The following is a 25171-nucleotide window of genomic DNA, read 5'->3' as shown; positions in this document are numbered from 1 at the left end:
TCTACTTTAGTTTGGAATACGTTTTCACTGTGGAAACTTTGAAATCAGGCGTCAGTGGCCGGACACGCCCCCTTCTGAAGAAAAAATTCTGTTCCAAAGTAGAACTGTTCTACCTGACTAGAACTGCAGAAAAAAAAATGTGGAGAATTGCGATTTCTAAGATAGTCCGTTCTCCACCAGTTGCTCCTAAAAATTAGGCGCAAATCATGTGGAAACTTGGGCCCAAGGAGTCCTGCAAATAATACCATGTAGACAGAAAATGCTTGTTGTCATGACAACGCAAACAGTTTTGTCACAACGTTTGGCAAGTTTATCCAGATTGGACCAATCTGTGACTATTTCGCGTGCTATTCCTCCAATTATATCGAGATAGGGAGCACTTTTACAAACCTGTCGCACTTTCACTCGTTTTGGTTTCATTGCAGAAACTATTTATTGCATCAAACTCTGAAATTTGGACATGGTTCCATGTGTTTAAGTGGAGTTGGGTTCTATTTCACTCTTTCTGACCATGAGATTTACTCCTAAGCTTCCTCTAAGGCAGTAGGTGCAAGCATGCCAGCTAACCTATCCTCACATAACCTGCAGTCATTCTTTTGCTTCCACAGAAAACACCTTCAAATGGTCCCACTATCCTCTAAAATAAATGCCAACGCATCTTAGAGAATTACTTGGTAATTATAACTCATCTAACAATGTTCCTTGAGGTTCCCAAGTGAAGTCTTTCTGCTTATACTAAAGCACAGTTTTCAACAAGACCAGTTTCGCAGATATTCTGGAAAGGGTCCCACCCGCCTTGGTTCTCAAACTGCTGTCGGTTAAACATGGAACTTTGTTCTGCAGTGCTGTCTTCATTCCAGCCATTAAAGTAGGTACCTTATGCTCACCATTTAAGAACATAAGAACATAAGAAATAGGAGCAGGAGTAGGCCATACGGCCCCTCGAGCCTGCTCTGCCATTTAATACGATCATGGCTGATCCAATCATGGACTCAGGTCCACTTCCCTGCCCGATCCCCATAACCTCTTATCCTCTTATCGTTTAAGAAACAGTCTATTTCTGTCCCAGCTTCCACAGCTCTCTGAGGCAACGAATTCCACAGATTTACAACCTTCCTGAGAGAAGAAATTTCTCCTCATCTCTGTTTTAAATGGCCGGTTCCTTATTCTAAGATCATGCCCTCTAGTTCTAGTTTCCCCTATCAGTGGAAACATCCTCTCTGTATCCATCTTGTCAAGCCCCCTCATAATCTTACATGTTTCGATAAGATCTTCTCTCACTCTTCTGAATTTCAATGAGTAGAGGCCCAACCTGCTCAACCTTTCCTCATAAGTCAACCCCCTCATCTCCGGAATCAACCTAGTGAACCTTCTCTAAACTGCCTCCAGAGCAAGTATATCCTTTCGTAAATATGGAAAACAAAACCGCACGCAGTATTCCATGCTGTACCTGCATACTGTTGGCTTCACTTGTCAAATTATCACTTGAAGGCATTTCAACTTGAGCAGGCAATGCCTTCCTTTAACTGGGGAAACACCAGGACACGTGACCCATTGCCCGCACAAAGATTACCTGAGATCAGCAGCATCAATCAAAATGCCTGTGCTCTCCAGCCCCACCTAGGATCAGTATCAGTGAAGCTCCTCTCCCACCACTCTGATTAACCTCAGTCTCTTACCAAGAAAATAGTTCTACCCCAATAGTGTGTGGTGTTATCCAAATGTAGATAACAGTCTAAAATCTTCCATATATAGGGTCAGAATTTTCTGCCAAAAGCATAGGCTCAATTTTCCCAAAAGTTTTTTTGTCGCCATACTTGAAGAGTTACGCCCGTTTTTTGGGAGCCCAAGTACGGCAAAAAAAATGTTCTAAGTTTCCCTGTTTGATTTCTTCATTTTGCCGCAGCCTAACCTGTCCTTTAGTTTTGGGGGTGGAGCCTTGATCTGCGCCAAAAAGATCGGGTTGCCACGGTAACCAGGGACACAATGTGGGTTGGGGTTGGGTTACAGCCAGCTTGCAACACATTAAAATACATTGCAACAACTTACCTCCAATTATTAAAGTCCTCCCCACTCCCCGATGCCAGTGACGTTCCCCGCCCTTATCCCAGACCGAAGGGCCTCCCGGTCCGTTCCCCCACCCCTAGCTCTGAGTGCCTTGACGGTCCGCTCCTCCACCCCTATCCCAGACCGAAGGGCCTCCCGGTCTGCTTCCCCACCCCTAGCCCTGGCCAAGTGACCGGCCGGTCTGCTCAGCCGCCTCCTAGCCCTGGCCAAAGGGCCTCCCGGTCTGCTCCCCCACTCCTAGCCCTGGCCAAGTGACCGGCCGGTCCACTCCCCCACCCCCACCCCTACCCCTACCCCTACCCCTACCCCTACCCCTGACCCTGACCAAAGGGCCTAAAGGTCCACTCCCCCGCCCCTAGCCCCGAGTGCCTTGCCAGTCCGCTCCCTGTTCGCCCCTAGCCGTCAAGGCACTCGGGGCTAGGGGCTCAGAGACTGAGGTTAATCAGAGTGGTGGAAGAGGTATTGCTCCTAGGTGGGGCTGGAGAGCACAAGTATTTTGATTGGTGCTGCTGATCCGTGCTCAAAATGAAGTCCGCAAGATCCTTTCCCATAGGCAAGAAAGCAGGTGTTATGTGGAAATATTTATTGGCATTTCCATGCTGTGCATTAATGAACCCGATCCATGGCCTCAGCTTGACAGACGTGGTTCCCAGGCTGTGTGATTCCCGTGGTCATCCAGTGAAATTCAAAAAGTCTCGTTAAAAAGACTGTTAAAGGGTCTCATAACAAGTTATAATGAGCTTAATTAGGTCGCCCGTCTCTGCTATTCAGGTCGGTGGCGAGCTGGCAAACGCGTCCGAGTTAAAGTCACGAGTAGGCGGGATGACGGCACGTTCTGGCGCATTCCCATTTTCTGCCGACTCGCCTCCAAACCCGCACGCATGGCAGCAGGAACATTTCGGCCCAAATGTCGCTCATTTAGACACACAGCTATATGTTGGAATTGTTTTATCATTCTTTCTATTAGTGTCTCGTTTTATTTATGAACATGTTTCCTGCCTCAATTCTCTTTCAATCTATTACGTCGTTGAACCTGATGGTACTTCACGAGTGGTGAAAGGAGCCAGGTGAATAATGGTTGTGTGGCAGCACTGTGAGACTTTGATCTATTGGTCATGTTTGAACAGACGCAGTCTTACAGCAGACACACCCTACCCCAAGGGAAAAATTCAAATCAAGCAAAAGAGATCTTTCTCCGTCGTCAAGAGAGTCTCCTCAAAGATGACGGCGTCCTGAATCTAATACAGGTACATTGGCTGAACCAGAACCGCGGTCTCCACTGATAGATGTTTAGTTCTGCAAACATGTTTTTCTTTATTACATGTGTACAATGTTGCTTATTTCAGACTATATTTTGCAATTCAAATAACAAAAAATGTCATCTCTTACGTTAATATATGGAAGCCTAGAAACTACTGATATCCGTGGACAAACAGGTAGAAAGAATCACATATAGCACAGAAGGAGGCCACTTGGCCCATTGTGCCTGTGCCAGCTCTTTGAAAGAGCTGATCAATTAGTCCCACTGTCCCATACTTTCCCCATAGTCCTGCAAAAAACACTTAACTCATTTGTTTGAAAAACTCTGCTATTTTAGTGGAGGCATTTCCTTATTTAAAATATATAGGCAAATGCCTCTATTAAAATAGTAGAGAAAGACAAGTCTAAAATGCATGTTCGTCTGCTAATATTATTCAGTCATTTCTAGCATAATTTTCTTTCATTTGATTCCATTTCATTTTGTTTTAATAATGATTTTTGAAGATATGCTTTTCCAAGGTTGTGCTATTGGGAGGGAATCATCATCATCATAGGCAGTCCCTCGGAGTCGAGGATGACTTGCTTCCACTCGAAAAGTGAGTTCTCAGGTGACTGAGAGGTCCAATGCAGGACCTACAGTCTCTGTCACAGGTGGGGCAGACAGTGGTTGAAGGAAAGGGTGGGTGGGACTGGTTTGCCGCACACTCCTTCCGCTGTCTATGTTGGTTTCTGCTTGTCTCGGCGATGGGACTCAAGATGCTCAGCGCCCTCCTGATGTTCTTCCTCCATTTTGGGCAGTCATGTGCCAGGGATTCCCAAGAGTCGGTGGGGATGTTGCACTTTGTCAAGAAGGCTCTGAGGGTATCCTTGAAGTGTTTTCTCTGCCCACCTGGGGCTCACTTGCCACGTTTAAGCTCCGCGTAGAGCACTTGCTTTGGGAGTCTCGTGTCGGGCATGCGGACGATGTGGCCCGCCCAACAGAGCTGATCAAACGTGGTCAATGCTTCGATGCTGGGGATATTGGCCTGAGCGAGAACACTGACGTTGGTGCATCTGTCCTGCCAATGGATTTGCAGGATCTTGCGGAGGCAGTGCTGGTGGTACTTCTCCAGCGTTTTGAAATGTCTGCTGTATATAGTCCATGTCTCTGAGCCATATAGGAGGGTGGGTATCACTACTTCCCATAGACCATGAGCTTGGTGCCGGATTTGAGGTCCTGGTCTTCAAACACTCTCTTCCTCAGGTGACCGAAGGCTGCGCTGGCGCACTGAAGGTGATGTTGGACCTCATCGTCAATGTCTGCTCTTGCTGACAGTAGGCTCACGAGGTATGGAAAATGGTCCACGTTGTCCAAGGCCACTTTGTGGATTTTGATAATCGGGGAACAATGCTGTATGGCGGGATCAGGTTGGTAAAGGACCATTGTCTACGGATGTTTAGCGTAAGGGCCATGCTCTCATATGCCTCGGTGAAGGTGTTGACAATGGGCCTCCGAGTGTGCGCAGCTGCAAGCGTCATATGCGTATTGTAGTTCAATGACAGAGGTTGGGATGACCTTGGATCTGGCCTGGAGGTGGCGGAGGTTGAACAGATTCCCATTTGTTCTATAATTTAGCTCCACTCCAGCGGGGAGCTTGCTAAGGGTCAGATGGAGTATTGCAGAAAGGAAGATCGTAAAGAGCGTTGGTGCAATGACACAGCCTTGCATGACCCCAGTCCAGACATGAATTGGGCCTGTGGTGGATCCATTGGTCATGATCATGGCTTGCATGTCATCGTGGAGCAGATGGAGGATGGTGACAACTTTTGAGGGCAGCCAAAATGGAGGAGGCAGCTCCATGGTCCCTCACAGTTGACAGTGTCAAAGGCCTTTGTGAGGTCAAAGAAGGCCACGTACAAGGGTTGGTGCTGTTCCCTGCATTTTTCGTGCAGTGAAGATCATGTCCGTTGTACCCCTTAGTAGACGGAATCCACATTGCGAATCTGGGAGGAGCTCTTCAGCCATAGGGAGAAGGCGGTTGAGGAGGATTCTTGCAATTATTTTCCCTGTGGCCGAACAGCAGGGAGATTTCTCTTTAGTTACCGTAGTCGGATTTGTCCCCTATTTTGAAGATGGTCACGATTATGGCATCCCTGAGATCTCCTGGCATGCTCTCCTCCTTCCAGATAAGAAAAATTAGGTCATGCATTCAAGCAGGCCCACTGGCCACGTGTATCGTGTTGCCCTCCTCTCCTTTTAATGGACAGGAAACATTGGGCCTGAGATTACTCTGTATGCATGGACACTGCTTTCACCCTGCTTAAGGTTGGTTGGTAAACCAAACCTTTGCATTTTAGATTCTGAGTAGCTGCTGCAATGTATTCATCAGTCAATTAATGGAGCAGAGTCTGTAAAAGGAAAGTTACTTATGGTGGAAGCATAATTTGAGGGCTTAATGCATAGTTGCTAGCCAATTACAGGAGGATGAGTGGAAATTTGGCTTGCAAGCTCCCTGCAGTTAAATAACAAATGCCAAATGGCATTGTTTGGTAAGGGGCTGATCACAAGGGCAGGGAGGTATCTGGTCCAGAAATCTACCCCAACTCGATTACAATGGCCACACTTGCACTTGGAATAATGACATGATGAAGGCACTAACTAACTGGCTCTGTATCAAGTGAATGTAGCCACAGTATTTATGTGACTGGTCCAGTTGAGTTTCTAGTCAATGGTGACTCCAAGGATGTCAATGGTGAGGCATTTGATGATGGTAATGCCATTGTATGTCAAGTGGAATTGGTTAGACTCTCACTTGTTGGAGATGGTCATTGCCTGGCACTTGTGTGGCGTGAATGTTACTTGCCACTTGTCAGCCTGAGTTTTGAATGTTGTCCAGTCTTGCTGCATGCAGGCATGGACTGCTTCATTATCTGAGGGGTTGTGAATGGAACTGAGCATTGTGCAATCATCAGCGAACATCCCCACTTCTAACCTTATCATGGAGGGAAGGTCATTAATGAAGCAGCTGAAGATAGTTTGGCTGAGGAACACCTGCAGCGATGTCCTGGGGCTGAGATGATTGGCCTCCAACAACCACAACCATCTTCCTTTGTGCTAGGTATGACTCCAGCCAGTGGAGAGTTTTCCCCCTGATTCCCATTGACTTCAGTTTTACGAGGGCTCCTTGGTGCCACACTCGGTCAAATGCTGCCTTGATGTCAGGGGCAATCACTCTTACCTCACCTCTGAAATTCAGCTCTTTTGACCATGTTTGGACCAAGGCTGTAATGAGGTCTGGAGCCGAATGGTCATGGCAGAACCCAAACTGGGCATCGGTGAGCAGGTTATTGATGAGTAAGTGCCACTTGATAGCACTGTTGACAACACCTTCATCACGTTGATGATGATTGAGAGTAGACTGATGGAGCGGCAATTGGCTGGATTGGATTTGTTCTGCTTTTTGTATGGACAGAACATACCTGGGCAGGTTTCCACATTATCAGATAGATGCCAGTGTTGTAGCTGTACTGGAACAGCTTGGCTAGAGGTGTGGCTAGTTCTGGAGCACAAGTCTTCAGCACCACAGCCGGGATGTTGTCAGGGCCCATAGCCTTTGCTGTATCCACTGCGTCAGCTATTTCTTGATACCACATGGGGTGAATCAAATTGGCTAATGATTTGCTTCTGAGATGGTGGGAACCTCAGGAGGAGACTGAGTTGGATCATCCACTCGGCACTTCTGGCTGAAGATGGTTGTAAACGCTTCAGCCTTTTGTGCTGGGCTCTGCCGTCATTGAAGATGGGAATGTTCATGGAGCCTCCGCCTCCAGTTAGTTGTTTAATTGTCCACCAGGAGCATAATAAAACAAATTTTGACAACAAGCCACGTAAGTAGGACTGATGACTAAAGAGGGTAGTTTTAAGGAGCATCTTAAAGAAGCAAAGAGAGATTGAGAGGCAGAGAGGTTTTCACAGTGTCTTCACAGACTGATGAATCATTGATGACAGGAGTCAGGCAGCCAAAGAAGCAGTATCCATAATTGTACTTTATTTCTTTGTATCACAGAGGAGATCAATTTGTTTTGCTGGTGAGTCACAAAAGAAGGGCAAACTAGCTCGATCCCTTACAGGTAAGAAATATTATTTACCTTGAGTATTTCCTCTAAGTGCAACTTAAGTGTTTGTATCTGCATCTAAAACTCTGGCTTCTTTCCATCAATGTGCTGTATATTTTCTCTCTGTAGAATGTCAGAATGTTAGTCCAAAGTCACCTGTCCCTCCCAAGCACGTGACACTTACCACACATCATGTCTCAAGTTACTCATGTACTGTATCCCAGTACACATCTCATGTATCTCATGTACTGTTATTTTCTGAAAGATATCTATATAATTTGCATTTGAATGAATCAATACTAGCTACTTCCAGCGTCTCCCTGGAGAGCCTGTTCCATAGATTGACCACTCGCTCGCTGAAATAATGGTCCCGATTTTAACTCGGTGAGGGGTTGGGGGAGGGCCGTTCAAATGGAGTGGGGCACTTACCCACTTCTTTCTCACCCCAATCTGACCTGGCAAAGACACCCTCCCCAAGGCGGTGGGCTCCTCTTTAAATCTGCAGATCAGGCTCCAATGGCGTCATCAGGACTCGATCGGCAATTTTAACTGGAAGCCTAAGCGGGGGAGATGTACAGGCAAGCTTGGTGGGCTGGGTGGGCACTTCTGCTCCTTCTAGCCCACAAACATTCCAAGCAGCAGTCCTCGCCTCCCTTTAGCTGTCGGGTTTCCTGAGGCCTGGAAAATCCGTCCAGCCAGCGTTAAAGCTGGAGCAGAGATAAAATCCGAGGCACGCAGCCTCATTAAAATATTTAAATGAGGGAGCCACCTCCTGGGAGTGGATTGGTCATCTTGCCATGTTAAAACTGGAAGTGGGTGTGCTTGTGACAGGTTGGATCAGAAATTTTTTACATTTTAAATTCCCAGCCGACCCAAGCCCACCCGTTTTAGGGGTTAAAAAGATCTGGAAAATCCCTGGGCCTCACCATGCGAACTTGTTGTTCACCAAGGTCCCTCGTACAGGAAGATCCCACCCCACAATAAAATCATGGCCAGTGTTCCTGCAGATTAGTTTTGAATTTATCCCCCTTTTCCTACTCGAAACCTGTTACATAAAACTGTTTACCCACTTACAGTGGAAGCACCATTATAAATGTATTTGCTTTTCTACAATAAAGTGGTCTGTATGTAATTTTTACTTTGCTGCTGATCAGAATGCACAGTGTTATTTCACATGTGAGAACATGTGGAAAATTGGCTCAAATCACAGAATACTATCCCAAATTGATGATAAAAATCCCCCAAGCTCATTCAATAAAGACAGAATTAGTCATCATAAAGCAACGTGTCTCATTATAATGGATGCCATCACAGAATGTGATCTCCAAAACATGGTACAAATCCCAGAATCCAGTGCAATAAGCTCATAATCTGACATCACAGGGCAGGGGGAATGTGTGAGATGGGGCGGAGGGGTGCGGGGGGAAATTAAAATGCACAATAAAAATGACTCATTTTTAGAAGAATACAGGTTTTGAAGCTATGGATTCACAATATATCAATTTAAGGTCCCTCCCCGACAAAGCACCATCTGCCTGTCATTTGTTTAAATTAACTGTCTAAAACTACTTAATGTAATTACCTGGGATGCAATATATTGTGGATTGTATCCAATTGAGGAATCATGTACCAATGGAAACTCATTTATCTGTCAGCTGACTTATCGCAATAGTCACTTTAAAATCCAGCCTGTGGATTGTGATACGTCCTTACTATACAGTATAAATGCACACGAGGCCCAAGCTTGAGAGAAGGTCAGTCTGTGACCTGTCCTTTATTCCTTAGCACTCAAGTGAAGTAAGTGGGTGGAGCTTCCCCTTTTATACCTGAAGGTCCAGGTTAGGAGTGTCTCACACAAGTTCACCACCTAGTGGTCATTGTTCTCACTGTACAACTTAGCTCAGATTATACATGGGTTACAATGCTGGTTGAATACATGACATCACCTCCCCCCCCCAAAGTCTTATTGGGATCACAGGTTGAGTCTCTCTGGTGGTTTATGCTCTCTTGTAGAGCGCCTGAGTTGGGGCTCCGGTTGTTAGGCGCTGGCCTGAGTGTCTGCTGTTTGCGGTGCCTCAGGCCTATCCGGACTGCCCACAGTGACTGGGCTCTCCTCCCTTTGGTTCCGGTGTTCGGTCACCTGTGGTGGAGTGAACTCTATATCGTGTTCTTCCTCTGCTTCTTCTATGGGGTTGCTGAACCTCCTTTTTGTTTGATCCACGTGTTTGCGGTAGATTTGTCCATTGGTAAGTTTAACTACCAGAATCCTATTTCCCTCTTTGGCAATCACAGTGCCTGCGAGCCATTTGGGCCCTGCAGCATAGTTGAGGACAAAAACAGTGTAATTTACATCAATACATCGCGCCCTCGCATTCCTGTCATGGTAGTCATATTGTGACTGGCGCCTGCTGTCGACAATTTCTTTCATGGTGGGGTGTATAAGGGATAACCGGGTTTTGAGCATCCTTTTCATTAGCAGCTCTGCGGGTGGAACATCTGTGAGCAAGTGTGGTCGGGATCTGTAGGCCAACAGGAAGCATAATAAGCGGCTTTGTAGGGAACCCCCTTGGATTCTGAGCATCCCCTGTTTGATTATCTGCTCTGCTTGTTCTGCTTGACCGTTTGAGGCCGGCTTGAACGGTGCTGTTCTGACATGGTTAATTCCATTGTCTGCCATGAAGTCCTGGAATTTAATGCTTGTGAAGCACGGGCCATTGTCGCTGACCAAGATGTCCGGTAGACCGTGGGCGTCGAACATTGCCCGTAGACTTTCTACCATGGCAGAGGATGTGCTTGAATTTAAAATGTCACACTCGATTCATTTGGAGTTGGCGTCTACTACAACCAAAAACATTTTTCCCATGAAAGGACCTGCGAAGTCCACATGGATGCATGACCAAGGCTTGGCAGGCCATGGCCAGGGGCTAAGGGGGGCTTCCCTGGGTGCATTGCCCAGCTGGGCACACGTGTTGCACATGCGAACACAAAGTTCCAGATCTGCGTCTATCCCTGGCCACCAAATGTGTGACTTGGCAATTGCCGCCTTCATGACAATGCCCGGGTGCTCATTGTGGAGTTCTCTGATGAACACCTCTCTGCCCATCTGGGGCATGACTACACAGTTTCCCCACAGGAGGCAATCGGCCTGAATCGAGAATTCATCCCTGCGCCTGTGAAATGGTTTAAATTCCCCAGGGCATGCCCTGTACGTGGCTGCCCAGTCCGCATTCAGGGCACATTTCTTGACTAGAGACAATAGCGGGTCTCTATTTGTCCAGACTTTAATCTGACGGGCTGTCACGGGTGAGCCTTCGCTTCCGAAAGCTTCAACAGCCATGACCATCTCAGCAGTATGCTCGGTCGCCCCCTCAGTGGTGGCTAGTGGGAGCCTGCTGAGTGCATTGGCGCAGTTTTCGGTGCCCGGTCTGTGCCGAATTGTATAGTCATAGGCGGCTAACGTGAGTGCCCACCTCTGTATGCGGGCCGATGCGTTTGCATTTATGGCCTTGTTGTCGGCCAAAAGGGACGTTAGGGGTTTGTGATCTGTCTCCAGCTCAAATTTCCTGCCAAACAGGTACTGGTGCATTTTCTTTACCACATATACACATGCGAGTGCCTCCTTTTCTACAATCCCGTAGCCCCTTTCTGCCTGGGACAGACTTCTGGAGGCATAAGCTACCGGCTGTAACTGACCCTTGGCATTGACATGCTGCAACACACACCCGACACCATAGGACGACGCGTCGCACATTAACACAAGTTTCTTACATGGCTTATATGGCGTTAACAGATTGTTGGAACATAACAAATTGCGTGCTCTATTAAAAGCCCTTTCCTGGCTGTCCCCCAGACCCATTCGCGACCTTTGCGTAGGAGCACGTGTAGCGGCTCTAGCAGCGTGCTCAATTTGGGAAGAAAGTTACCAAAATAGTTCAGGAGCCCCAGGAACGAACGCAGGTCCGTCGTGTTACGGGGTCTGGGTGCTCTCTGGATCGCTTCCATCTTGGACGCAGTAGGGCTGATCCCGTCTGCTGCTACCCTCATCCCCAGGAATTCTACCTCTGGAGCTAGGAAGACGCACTTCGACTTTTTCAGTCGCATCCTTACCCGGTCCAGTCTGCGTAGCACCTCCTCCAGGTTATGGAGGTGTTCTTCAGTATCGTAACCCATGATGAGGATGTCGTCCTGAAAAACCACCGTCCCTGGAATCGACTTGAGGAGGCTTTCCATATTTCGTTGGAAGATCGTGGCGGCCGAGCGAATCCCGAACGGACATCTGTTGTACTCAAATAACCCCTTGTGTGTCGTGATGGTGGTCAGCTTCTTCGACTCACTCGCCAGCTCCTGGTCCAATTTTGAAAAAAGTTTGCCACCGGATAGCGTCGCAAAGAGGTCCTCCGCTCTCGGTAGCGGGTACTGGTCTTGGAGTGACACCCAATTGATGGTGGCCTTGTAATCACCACATATCCTGACCGACCCATCCGCCTTGACACCAGCACAATTGGGCTCGCCCAGTCACTGAATTCGACTGGCGAGATGATGCCTTCCCTCAGCAGGCGGTCCAATTCGCCTTCTATCTTTTCCCGCATCACGTACGGCACCGCTCTGGCCTTGTGGTGTACTGGCCTGGCGTCCGGGTTTATGTGAATCACGACCTTGGCCCCCATGAAAGTGTCAATGCCAGGTTGAAATAATAAGTCAGATTTTCCAGGATCTGTGAGCATGATACTCGCTCCACAGAGGAAATTGCATTGATATCGCCCCATTTCCAGTTCATGACAGCAAGCCAACTCCTCTCCAGTAGTGCCGGACCGTCCCCTGGGACAACCCAGAGTGGCAACCTGTTCTCCGAATCTTTGTGAGTCACGACTACCGTGGCGCTGCCAAGCACCGGAATGATCTCCTTTGTGTATGTCCGTAGCTGTGCGTCAATCGGCGATAATTTTGGCCTCCTGGCCTTGAACGCCCACAACTTTTCGAACTGTTTGATACCCATCAGGGACTGGCTGGCCCCCGTGTCTAGCTCCATTGATACTGGAATGCCATTGAGGAGCACTTTCATCATTATCGGTGGTGTCCTGGTGTACGAACTGTATACGTGCTCCACATGAACTCGCTGAACTTCAGCTTCCAGCGATTTTCCCCCAGCATTCATTTCTGCAATTTCTGCAGGTATTTTGCTCATCTCTGCAAACTCTGGCTGAGTGTGTGCCTCCACGCCTCCAACATGTGCTGTTGTTGGAAACAAAAGTCTCTTGGCAGTCGATCGTCCCAGACTGCCCCCGTGACTGTCCTTGAATGCGCCATTAACAGGTGTTGATGACCCCATTACTGGCCGCATTGTCCCTTGCAATGGCGTGAATCGCCGTTCAGTTTGCCATTGTCTCTGTCGAACTCCCCTTCTGGGTTCGACTACATTTTGGGGCATGCCCGATTGCCCTTGTCTGCCTGGAGAACTGTGTGCTGCTTTAACAATGTTGAATCTCTGTCCCAATCATTAATTAACACAGTACCTCTCGCCTGTTCTGCTAGTGGCCATGCTCGCGTGGTTTAAATCCCAGTTTCTTGTTGCCATTGATATATCCTTACTATACAGTATAAATGCACACGAGGCCCATGCTTGAGAGAAGGTCAGTCTGTGACCTGTCCGTTATTCCTTAGCACTCAAGTGAAGTTAGTGGGTGGAGCTTCCCCTTTTATACCTGAAGGTCCAGGTTAGGAGTGTCTCACACAAGTTCACCACCTCGTGGTCATTGTTGTCACAGTGTACAACTTAGCTCAGATTATACATGGGTTACAATGCTGGTTGAATACATGACAGATTGTATTCTCTGTAGCAAGCTTGAGGGTTCCGCTTGCAATATGTAAGTCCCTATACTTCTTGTGACTGTGAAACATGACTTCTGGCATCTTTTACTCATGAACGAAGCTGACTGCACACATTTGGGAATCATTAAAAATAGGAAACAGTTTTGGTCTCCATATTTAAGGAAGGATATACTTGCTTTGGAGGCTGTTCAGAGAAGGTTCACAAGCTTGATTCCGGAGATGAGGGGGTTGACTTTTGAAGATAGGTTGAGTAGGTTGGGCCCATACACATTGGAGTTCAGAAAAATGAGAGGTGATCTTATTGAAACATATAAGATAATGAGAGGGCTCGACAAAGTGGATGCAGAGAGGATGTTTCCACTCATAGGGGAAACTTAAACTAGGGGGCATAGTCTCAGAATAAGGGACCGCCCATTTTAAACTGAGATGAGGAGAAATTTCTTCTCTGAGAAGAAGTTGTAAATCTGTGGAATTCTCTGCCCCAGAGACCTGTGGAGGCTGGGTCATTGAATATATTTAAGGCGGAGATAGACAGATTTTTGAGTGATAAGGGAGTAAAGGCTTATGGGGAGCGGGCAGGAAAGTGGAGCTGAGTCCATGGTCAGATCAGCCATGATCTTATTGAATGGCAGGGCAAGCTCGAGGGGCCAAATGTCCTACTCCTGCTCCAATTTCTTATGTTCTTATGTTCTTATGTAATGCCTTAAGCTTTACTTGAAGTGCATCTATAATTGCGGAGTAACTTAAATGGCAACTTCTATTTTTACCTTTGCAAGTTTGGGTTTAGAACTAGCACCGGAAAATCAGCTGGAGGTCACTTTCCACTATTAGCAGAAAGGCACAATGGATGCTTGCTTTAACTGCAATTGTTGGCAGAATACAAAACACGGACCTGGACATCGGATTGCGCCTGAATCGGGCCGCGATCCCGGTGAGTGATACACCCAATCAGGCCGGCGGCAGGGCCATGCTAAATTGTTCTATTGGCCTCATTGGGATAGTACCGGCGAGCTGCCGGTCCGCCCACGAAATTGGACCAATTTACAAGCATTTACTGCCTAAAAAATAGGCAAATGAGGTCCAATTTCACTCCCATCATTTCCAAAGTGGAGCAAGTGAGCAAGACTAATGTCTTAGGCACCGACTAGATTGGCCTGTAAATTGCGGCCTCTCCGGGTGCATGCGATGTGCGAGGCGCCCGAAGTGACCCAGCAAGTTATGGGTTTAGACGCGCGAAGCGCATGAGCCTAAACCCGGAACTTGTGATCTTTTGACAGATGGGCCTTCACAGGCGGAGATTTGGGTATTTGCCCAATTCCTGCCCAGCGAATGTCCTTAAAACTCTTATGCCTGGTAAAAGCGTAAGAGTTTTAATAGGTAGAAAAAATAACGTTTAGGATGAATTTTTACATTAAAAATCCTGTCTATGCAGGTAAGTTTATTTTTAACACTATTAAAACATTTTTTTAATTTCAAAATGATACATTTTTCTCTCAAGCATTTAATTTCATTCAATTTTTATTAATTTTTAAAAAGTGAAGTGTGTTTTTTATGTTTCAACGTGTGTGTTTTCTGTTTTTAGGGGTATTCCCATTCACAGTAATGAGAGCTCGGAGCTCGGAGCCCCCATTACTATGAATGAGAATACTACATTTTGATTGTTGGTCCAGGCCCACATGATCCCAGGAAGCGATTACGCTCCGGGATGAGTGGGCCCTGCGCTGGGCTGCGCAGCTCAGCCTGGGACCCCAAGTGTATGTTGGAGCGGGACCACCAGGTACTTTCGTATTTTTTCTGTGGTCGGAGGCATCCGCCCGCGGGAAGCCTCCGACCGCAACTTTTGTTCCATTATGTTCATTCTATTAATATCTGGGGAGGTGCTGTAGTATGCCAGATATTTTATTCCAGGACAGTACTGAATGTGAATGAGACCGAGATGGTTAGTGGAAATGTCAGATCAGAAAATTGCCTGTATATTTTTCTGACCTCTAAACATTCAACCTTGGTAAAAATGCTGCCGCATAAATTACCATTCAGCTCTCTCTTTCCTTCCACTAATTTAATCAGATTGGAGGCATAGCAGAATGATCAATTCAAATGTTGTAAGTATTGCAACACCTCAGCCAACAGACTGTGGCTGCAAATTCAGGAGTACAGTCCAAGAACGAGAACTGCCAGTGTAGAGCTCTGTGTGAAGCGAGCAGACATCTGGAATTGAGCCACGCAGGTTGGCGGGGCCTAAATGGTTCTCCAGAGATTGGTTTTGATGTACGGAGAATGGTTGGGGAGATGCTGATCTCTGCACCAAAATTTCCAGTACACACTTCCACATGGAGCTTTGCGTCAGGAGCTCTGAGTAATAAAATCTACACTACGATTGGGCCTTGGCCTTTTAGTTCTGGGACCTTGGCCCAAATCAAGTGTAAGAACATAAGAACATAAGAAATAGGAGCAGGAGTAGGCCATTCGGCCCATCGAGCCTGCTCCGCCATTTAATAAGATCACGGCTGAAATGATCTTGGGCTCAGCTCCACTTCTCTCCCCGCTCCCCATAACCCTTCACTCCCTAATCGTTCAAAATCTGTCTATCTCCACAGCTCTCGGGGACAGAGAATTCCACAGATTTACGACCCTCTGAGAGAAGAAATTTTTCCTCATCTCAGTTCTAAATGGGCAGCCCTTATTCTTAAACTATGTCCGCTAGTTCTAGATTCCCCCATGAGGGGAAACATCCTCTCTGCATCTACCCTGTCGAGCCCCCTCAGTATCTTATATGTTTCAATAAGATCACCTTTCATTCTTCTGAATTCCAATGAGTAGAGGCCCAACCTGCTCAACCTTTCTTCATAACTCAACCCCCATATCTCAGGAATCAACCTAGTGAGCCTTTTCTGAACTACCTCCAATGCAAGTATATCCCACCTAAAATAAGAGACCAAAACTATACCCAGTGCTCTAGGTGTGGCCTCACCAATGCCCTGTACAGTTGTAGCAGGATTTTCCTGCTTTTATACTTCATCCCCCTTGTAATAAAGGCCAACATTTCATTTATCTTCCTGATTACTTGCTGCACCTACATATTAACTTTGTGTGTTTCATACACATGGACCCCCAGGTCCGTCTTTACTGCAGCATTATGTAATCTTTCTCCATCTAAATGATAATTTGTTTTTTTATTTTCCTGGCGAAGTGGATAACCTCATACCTTCCCACATTATACACCATCTGCCAAATGTTTGCCCACTCACTTAGCCTGTCTATATCCCTTTGCCATTTTTTGTGTCCTCCTCACAACTTGCTTTCCCACCCATCTTTGTATCATCAGCAAACTTGGCTACATTACACTCAGTCCCTTCATCCAAGTCTTTAATATAGATTGTAAATAGTTGAGGCCCCAGCACTGATCCCTGTGGCACCCCACTTGTTACCGTTTGCCAACTGTAAAATGACCCATTTATCCCAACTCTCTGTTTTGTGTTTGTTAGCCAATCCTCTATCCATGCTAATATATTACCCCAAACCCTGTGAGTACTTATCTTGTGCAGCAAACTTTTATCGAATGCCTTCTGAAAATCCAAATACACCACATCCATGGTTCCCCCTTAACCACCCTGCCAGTTACAACCTCAAGGAACTCCAGCAAATTTGTCAAAGATGGATTTATGAAAGGGAAACCATGCTTGACAAATCTTTTAGAATTTTTTGTGAATGTACTCGGTAAAATAATGGGACTAAAAGTGGACAAGTCCCCTGGACCTGATGGCCTACATCCTAGGGTCTTAAAAGAAGTGGCTGCAGAGATAGTAGATGCATTGGTTGTAATCTACCAACATTCCCTGGATTCTGGAGAGGTCCCAGTGGATTGGAAAATTGCAAATGTAACGCCCCTATTTAAAAAAAGGAGGGGGATAGAAAGCAGGAAACTATAGACCAGTTAGCCTAACATCAGTGGTTGGGAAAATGCTGGGGTCCATTATTAAGGAAGCAGTAGCTGGACATTTGGAAAAGCATAATGGAGTCAAGCAGAGTCTTCATGGTTTTATGAAAGGGAAACATAGACATAGAAAATAGGTGCAGGAGTAGATCATACGGCCCTTCGAGCCTGCACCAACATTCAATATGATCACGGCTGATCATATAACTTCAGTACCCCACTCCTGCCTTCTCTCCATACCCGCTGATCCCTTTAGCCGTAAGAATCACATCTAACTCCTTTTTGAATATATCCAATGAACTGGACTCAACAACTTTCTATGGTAGGGAATTCCATAGGTTCACAATTCTCTGGGTGAAAAAGTTTCTCCTCATCTCGGTCCTAGATGGCTTACCCCATATCCTAAGACTGTGACCCCTGGTTCTGGACTTCCCCAACATCGGGAACATTCTTCCTGCATCTAACCTGTCCAATGCCGTCAGAATTTTATATACTTCTATGAGATTCCCTCTCATTCTTCTAAATTCTAGTGAGTATAAGCCAAGTCGACCCAATCTTTCTTTATATGCCAGCCCTGCCATTCAGGGAGTCAGTCTGATTAACCTTTGCTGCACTCCCTCAATAGCAAGAATGTCCTTCCTCAGATTAGGAGACCAAAACTGCACACAATACTCAAGGTGTAGTGTCACCAAGGCCCTGTACAACTGCAGTAAGACCTCCCTGCTCCTGTACTCAAATCCTCTCGCTTTGAAGGCCAACATGCCATTTGCTTTCTTTACTGCCTGCTGCACCTGCATACCTACTTTCAATGACTGATGTACCATGACACCCGGGCCTCGTTGCACCTCCCCTTTTCCTAATCTGTCACCATTCAGATAATGATCTGCCTTCCTGTTTTTGCCACCAAAGTGGATAACCTCACATTTATTCACATTATACTGCATCTGCCATGCATTTGCCCACTCACCTAACCTGTCCAAGTCACCCTGCAGCCCCTTAGCATCCTCCTCACAGCTCACACTGCCACCCAGCTTAGTGTTGTCGTGTATCTGTAAAGCATGCACTCCCAAGTTCCGTCACGAAGCGCATCCCCTGAAGTCCCAAGGGATCCCAGCATCCATTGGGAGCACTGTATATAAGCCGGCCCCAAAGGCCTGTTCCTCACTCTTGAGTGTCTTAAGAAGGACTGAGGTCACTGTTATGTTAACCTCCCTCTGTGCAGTCTCATCTGTGTTAGGAATACAATAACTGGCGACGAGTATACGAATCCAATGCAAAGATGCAGCAAACTGTGGGCATCCTGGAGAAGTTCTCAGAGGGTGAGGACTGGGAAGCCTATGTCGAATGGCTAGACCAGTACTGTGTAGCCAACGAACTGGACAGAGAAGGAAGTGCTGCAAAAAGGAGAGCGGTCCTCCTCACGGTCTGCGAGGCACCGACCTACAGCCTCATGAAGAATCTTCTGGCTCTGGTGAAACCCAAAGATAGTTCATATGAGGAGCTGTGTACACTGGTTCGGGAGCATCTTAACCCGAGGGAGAGTGTGCTGATGGCGAGGTATCGGTTCTACACGTGCCAGCAATCTGAAGGTCAGGAAGTGGCGAGCTACGTCGCTGAGCTAAGGCGACTTGCAGGACAATGTGAGTTTGCTGGCTACCTGGAGCAAATGCTCAGAGACTTTTTTGTACTGGGCATTGGCCACGAGACCATCCTACGAAAACCTTTGATGTAGAGACACCGACCCTCAGTAAGGCATTTGCGATAGCGCAGGCGTTTATGTCCACCAGTGATAACACCAAACAAATCTCTCAGCACACAAGTGCTAGCAATGTTCCTAACTTAACTGGAACTGTGTTTGTGAGCAGAAATGTACAGGGCAGAAACCATGAGTCTGCAACTGCCAGCAGGCCTCAGGTGACTCACATGACTCAGAATCCGCAACAAAGGATGAATGCAAGGCAATTCACACCTTGTTGACGTTGTGGAGACTTTCATTCAGCCTATTCATGCCGCTTCAAAGGGTATGTTTGCAAGAGCTGTGGAACAATGGGGCACCTCCAACGAGATTGCAAATGAACTGCAACCTGCTAACTACCAAGTGGCAGAGGAAGATCGGTCCATGGTGGATCAAAGCAATTTCGAGCCTCAGAGAGAGGACGCAGATGCTGAAGTACATGGGGTGCACACATTTTCGACGAAATGTCCACCTATAATGCTAAATGTAAAATTAAATGGCTTACCCGTAGCCATGGAACTGGACGCTGGTGCTAGCCAATCCATCATGAGTAAAAAGATGTTTTAGAGACTGGTGCAACAAGGCACTCAGAGCAGCCCTGAGCCCCATCCAGACAAAACTGAGAACATACACCAAAGAGCTTATCACTGTCCAGGGTAGCACCATGGTCAAGGTCACCTATGAGGGCACGGTGCATGGACTGCCACTCTAGATTGTCCCAGGCGATGGCCCCACACTGCTTGGAAGGAGCTGGCTGGGAAAATCCGCTGGAACTGGGATGACATACGAGCGCTATCACATGTCGATGAGGCCTCATGTACCCAGGTTCTCAACAAATTTCCTTCCCTTTTTGAGCCAGGCATGGGAAACTTTTCCAGGGCGAAGGTGCAGATCCACTTGGTCTCAGAGGCACGACCCATTCACCACAAGGCGCAAGCGGTAACTCACATGATGAGGGAGAGAATGGAAATCGAGCTGGACAGACAGCAACGTGAGGGCATCATCTCTCCAGTGGATTTCAGCAAGTGGGCCAGCCCGATTGTTCCAGTGCTCAAAAGTGATGGCACGGTCAGGATTTGTGGCAATTATAAAGTAACTGTTAATTGTTTCTCACTACAGGACCAATACCCGCTACCTCAGGCAGACGACCTATTTGCGACGCTGGCAAAAGGCAAGACATTCACCAAGCTTGACCTGACTTCGGCCTACATGACGCAGGAGCTGGAGGAGTCTTCGAAGGGCCTCGCCTGCATCAACACGCACAAGGGACTGTTCATCTACAACAGATGCCCGTTTGGAATTCGGTCGGCTGCAGCGGTCTTCCAGAGAAACATGGAGAGCCTACTCAAGTCGGTACCATGCACGGTGGTTTTTCAGGACGATATATTGGTCATGGGTTGGGACACCATCGAGCAACTACAAAACCTGGAGGAGGTCTTCCAGTGACTGGATCGCGTAGGGCTGCAGCTGAAGAGGTCGAAATGCATCTTTATGGCAACAGAAGTGGAGTTTTTGGGGAGAAAGATCACAGCGGACGGCATTCGGCCCTCAGACTCCAAGACAGAGGCTATCAGGAATGCGCCCAGGCCACAGAACGTCACGGAGCTGCAGTCGTTCCTGGGACTCCTCAACTATTTTGGTAACTTCCTATCAGGGTTAAGCACCCTCTTAGAGCCCCTACATGTGTTATTGCGTAAAGGTGAGAACTGGGTATGGGGAAAAAAACAAGTAATTGCTTTTGAGAAAGCCAGAAACATTTTATGCTCCAACAAGCTGCTTGTATTGTATAACCCGTGTAAAAGACTTGTGCTAGCATGTGACGCATCGTCGTATGGAGTCGGGTCTGTATTACAACAAGCTAACGTTGCGGGGAAGTTGCCACTTCGCCTATGCCTCCAGGAGCTTGTCTAAGGCTGAGAGGGCCTACAGCATGATCGAGAAAGAGGCATTAGCGTGTGTGCTCGGGGAAAAGAAAATGCATCAGTACCTGTTTGGCCTCAAATTTGAGCTGGAAACTGATCACAAGCCCCTCACATCCCTGTTCGCTGAAAACAAGGGGATAAATACTAATGCCTCAGCCCGCATACAAAGGTGGGCATTCGCATGATCAACGTATAACTATACCATCCGCCACAGGCCAGGCACCGAGAATTATGCGGATGCTCACAGTCGGCTACCATTGCCCGCCATGGGGGTGGAAATGGCACAGCCTGCAAACTTGTTGATGGTGGCGCTGCCCACAGACTTGTTGATGGTCATGGAAGCGTTTGAAAATGATAAATTACCTGTCACGTCCCGTCAGATTAGGTCTTGAATCAGCCAAGATTCTCTGCTGTCCCTAGTAAAAATCTGTGTACTGCATGGGAGCTGGGCCAGCATCCCCATTGAAATGCAAGAGCTAATCAAGCCATTCCAGCGGTGAAAGGACGAGCTGTCCATTCAGGCAGACTGCCTGTTGTGGGGTAACTTCGTAGTGCTACCCAAAAAGGGCAGGGAGACCTTCATCTCGGATCTCCACAGCACACACCCGGGTATAGTAATGATGAAAGCGATTGCCAGATCCCACATGTGGTGGCCCGTTGTCGACTCTGACTTCGAGTCCTGTGTACAGCAATGCAGCGTATGTGCTCAGTTGAGCAATGTGCCCAGAGAGACACCACTAAGTTTGTGGTCCTGGCCCTCCAGACCATGGTCAAGGATCCAAGTCGACTATGGGGGCCCGTTTCTCGGTAAAATGTTCCTGGTGGTGGTGGATGCTTTTACAAAATGGATTGAATGTGAAATAATGTTGGAAAGCACCGCAACCACCACCATTGAAAGCCTGAGGGCCATGTTTGCCACCCACGGCCTGCCTGACATACTGGTCAGTGACAATGCGCCATGTTTCACCAGTGCCGAATTTTAAGAATTCATGACCCGCAATGGGATCAAACATGTCACCTCGGCCCCATTTAAACCAGCCTCCAATGGGAAGGCAGAGCGGGCAGTGCAAACAATCAAACAGAACCTCAAACGAGTCACAGAAGTCTCACTCCAAACCTGCCTGTCCCGAGTACTGCTCAGCTACCGCACGAGACCCCACTTGCTCACAGGGGTGCCCCCGGCTGAGCTACTCATGAAAAGGACACTTAAAACCAGACTCTCACTGGTTCACCCCAACCTGTATGATCAGGTAGAGAGCAGGCGGCAGCAACAAAATGTAAATGATGGTCGCGTCACTGTGTCACGGGAAATTGATCTGAATGACCCTGTGTATGTGCTAAACTATGGACATGGTCCCAAGTGGATCGTGATAACGGTGATAGCTAAAGAAGGGAGTAGGGTGTTTGTAGTCAAACTAGACAATGGACAAATTTTCAGAAAGCACCTGGACCAAACGAGGCTGCGGTTCGCAGACTGCCCTGAACAACCCACAGCAGACACCACCTTTTTCGAGCCCACAACACACACCCAAAGGATCAACGACACCACCCCGGACCAGGAAATCAAACCCATCACACCCAACAGCCCAGCAAGGCCAGGATCACCCAGCAGCCCTGCAGGGCCAATAACACGCCAGCTCAGCGAGGGCACAGCCAACGCACCAGAACAGACATTTGTACCGAGGCGGTCCACCAGGGAAAGAAAGGCTCCCGACCACCTCACCTTGTAAATAGTTTTCACTTTGACTTTTTGGGGGAGTGATGTTGTGTATCTGTAAAGCATGCACTCCCATGTTCCGCCACCAGAGAGCGCATCCCCTGAAGTCCCAAGGGATCCCAGCATCCCTTGGGAGCACTGTATATAAGCTGGCCCCTAAGGCCTGTTCCTCACTCTGGAGTGTCTTAATAAAGACTGAGGTCACTGTTACTTTAACCTCCCTGTGTTAGGAACACAATAAGTGTCATCTGCAAACTTGGAGATATTACATTCAATTCCTTCGTCTAAATCATTAATATATATTGTAACTAGCTGGGGTCCCAGTACTGAACCTTGCGGTACCCCACTAGTCACTGCCTGCCATTCTAAAAAGGACCCGTTTATTCCCACTCTTTGCTTCCTGTTTGCCAACCAGTTCTCTATCCACGTCAATACATTACCCCCAATACCATGTGCCTTAATTTTACACACTAATCTCTATGAACTCTTTCTCAAGGCTACCCTGGCCAATTTGATTTGTCCAATCAATGTGAAAATTAAAATCACCCATGATTATTGCCGTATCCTCCTTACAAACCTCCATTATTTGTTGATTTATACTACGTCCAACAGTGTAGCTATTGTTAGGGGGTCTGTAGACTGTGCCCACCAGTGACTCCTTCCCTTATTATTTCTTATCTCCACCCAAATTGATTCTACATCTTTATCTTTTGCGCCAATATCATTTCTCACTACTGCACTGATCTCATCCTTAATTAACAGGACGACCCCACCTCCTTTTCCTTTCTGTCTATTCTTCCAAATTGTCAGATACCACTGAATATTCTGTTCCCAGTCTTGGTCACCTTGCAAACATGTCTCTGTAATGGCTATCAGATTATACCCTTTTATATCTAGTGTGCGGTCAACTTATCTATCTTGTTACGAATCATTCAGATGAAGAGTTCTTAATTTTATCTTTTTACCATTTTTCTCTGCTTTGACCCCACTTTCTGAGACACTCTTATTTGTATACATTCTGTCCCTTCCTGTCACACTCTGTTTATCATTTCCCCCTCCGCTACCCTGCTCCATTGCCTTCTCCTTGCTCTTTGACTTTTAAAATTTCCGCTCACCTGAACCCTCCCTCCCACTATTTAGTTTAAAGCCCTCTCTACAGCTCTAGTTATTCGATTCATCAGGACACTAGTCCCAGCATGATCTAAGTGAAGTCCGTCTCAATGGAACAGCTCCCTCTTACCCCAGTACTGGTGGCAGTGTCCCATGAATCGAAATCCATTTCTCCCACACCAGTCCTTGAGCCACACGTTCATGTCTAATCTTATTTACCCTGTGAAAATGTGCTTGTAGTTCAAGTAGTAATCCAGAGATTATTACCCTTGTGGTTCTGCTTTTTAATTTCTCCCTTAGCTGCTCATACTCCCTCAGCAGAACCTCTTTCTTTGTTCTATCTATGTCATTGGTACTTGTATGGACCATGACAACTGGATCTTCCAGTTAATGTATATTGTAAATAGCTGGGGGTCCAGCACTGAACCTTGCTGTACCCCACTAGTCACTGCCTGCCATTCTGAAAAGGACCCGTTTATTCCTACTCTTTGAAACATAGAAACATAGAAAATAGGTGCAGGAGTAGGCCATTCAGCCCTTCGAGCCTGCACCACCATTCAATAAGATCATGGCTGATCATTCCCTCAGTACCCCTTTCCTGCTTTCTCTCCATACCCCTTGATCCCTTTGGCCGTATGGGCCATATCTAACTTCCTCTTGAATATATCTAACGAACTGGCATCAACAACTCTCTGCAGTAGAGAATTCCACAGGTTAATAACTTGCTGAGTGAAGAAGTTTCTCCTCATCTCGGTCCTAAATGGCTTACCCCTTATCCTTAGACTGTGACCCCTGGTCCTGGACTTCCCGAACATCGGGAACATTTTTCTAACCTGCATCTAACCTGTCCAGTCCTGTCAGAATTTTATATGTTTCTATGAGATCCCCTCTCATTCTTCTAAACTCCAGTGAATACAGGCCCAGTCGATCCAGACTCTCCTCATATGTCAGTCCTGCCATCCCGCAAATCAATTTGCTGCACTCCCTCAATAGCAATAACAGCCTTCCTCAGATTAGGAGACCAAAACTGAATACAATATTCCAGGTGAAGCCTCACCAAGGCCCTGTACAACTGCTTTTGTTGATAAGAGGCTCCCGAGGTATGGGAAATGGTCCACGTTGACGAGGGCCGCGCCGTGAATCTTGATGACTGGGTGGCAGTGCTGTGCGGCGAGGACAGGCTGGTGGAGGACCTTTGTCTTACGGATGTTAAGCGTAAGGCCCATGCTTTCATATGCCTCGATGAATACATCGACTATATCCTGGAGTTCAGCCTCAGAATGTGCGCAGACGCAGGCGTCGTCCGCGTACTGTAGCTCAACGACAGAGGTTGGGGTGATCTTGGACCTGACCTGGAGGCGGCATCAGTTAAACAGCTTCCCACTGGTTCTGTAGTTTAGTTCCACTCCAGCGGGGAGCTTGTTGACTGTGAGGTGGAGCATGGCAGCAAGGAAGATTGAGAAGAGAATTGGAGCGATGACGCAGCCCTGTTTGACCCCGAT

The 25171-nt window shown here is 47.2% G+C and overlaps 1 protein-coding gene across 1 annotated transcript in view; it reads left to right on the top strand.

Annotated features, from left to right (window-relative positions):
• The window catches only part of LOC139265753 (sodium/hydrogen exchanger 2-like), a 271688-nt gene that overhangs the window by 225121 nt on the left and 21396 nt on the right, over positions 1 to 25171 (top strand). The window contains exons 10-11 of the mRNA XM_070883110.1: positions 3195 to 3314; positions 7374 to 7437. Of these exons, the coding sequence (XP_070739211.1) occupies positions 3195 to 3314; positions 7374 to 7437 (184 nt within the window). The remainder of the gene's footprint in view (positions 1 to 3194; positions 3315 to 7373; positions 7438 to 25171) is intronic.

Source organism: Pristiophorus japonicus, chromosome 6 (assembly GCF_044704955.1).
Source record: "Pristiophorus japonicus isolate sPriJap1 chromosome 6, sPriJap1.hap1, whole genome shotgun sequence".
NCBI lineage: Eukaryota > Metazoa > Chordata > Chondrichthyes > Pristiophoridae > Pristiophorus > Pristiophorus japonicus.
The sequence above is the reverse complement of the archived record's forward strand: the minus strand, read 5'-3'. Positions and strand labels throughout refer to the sequence as shown.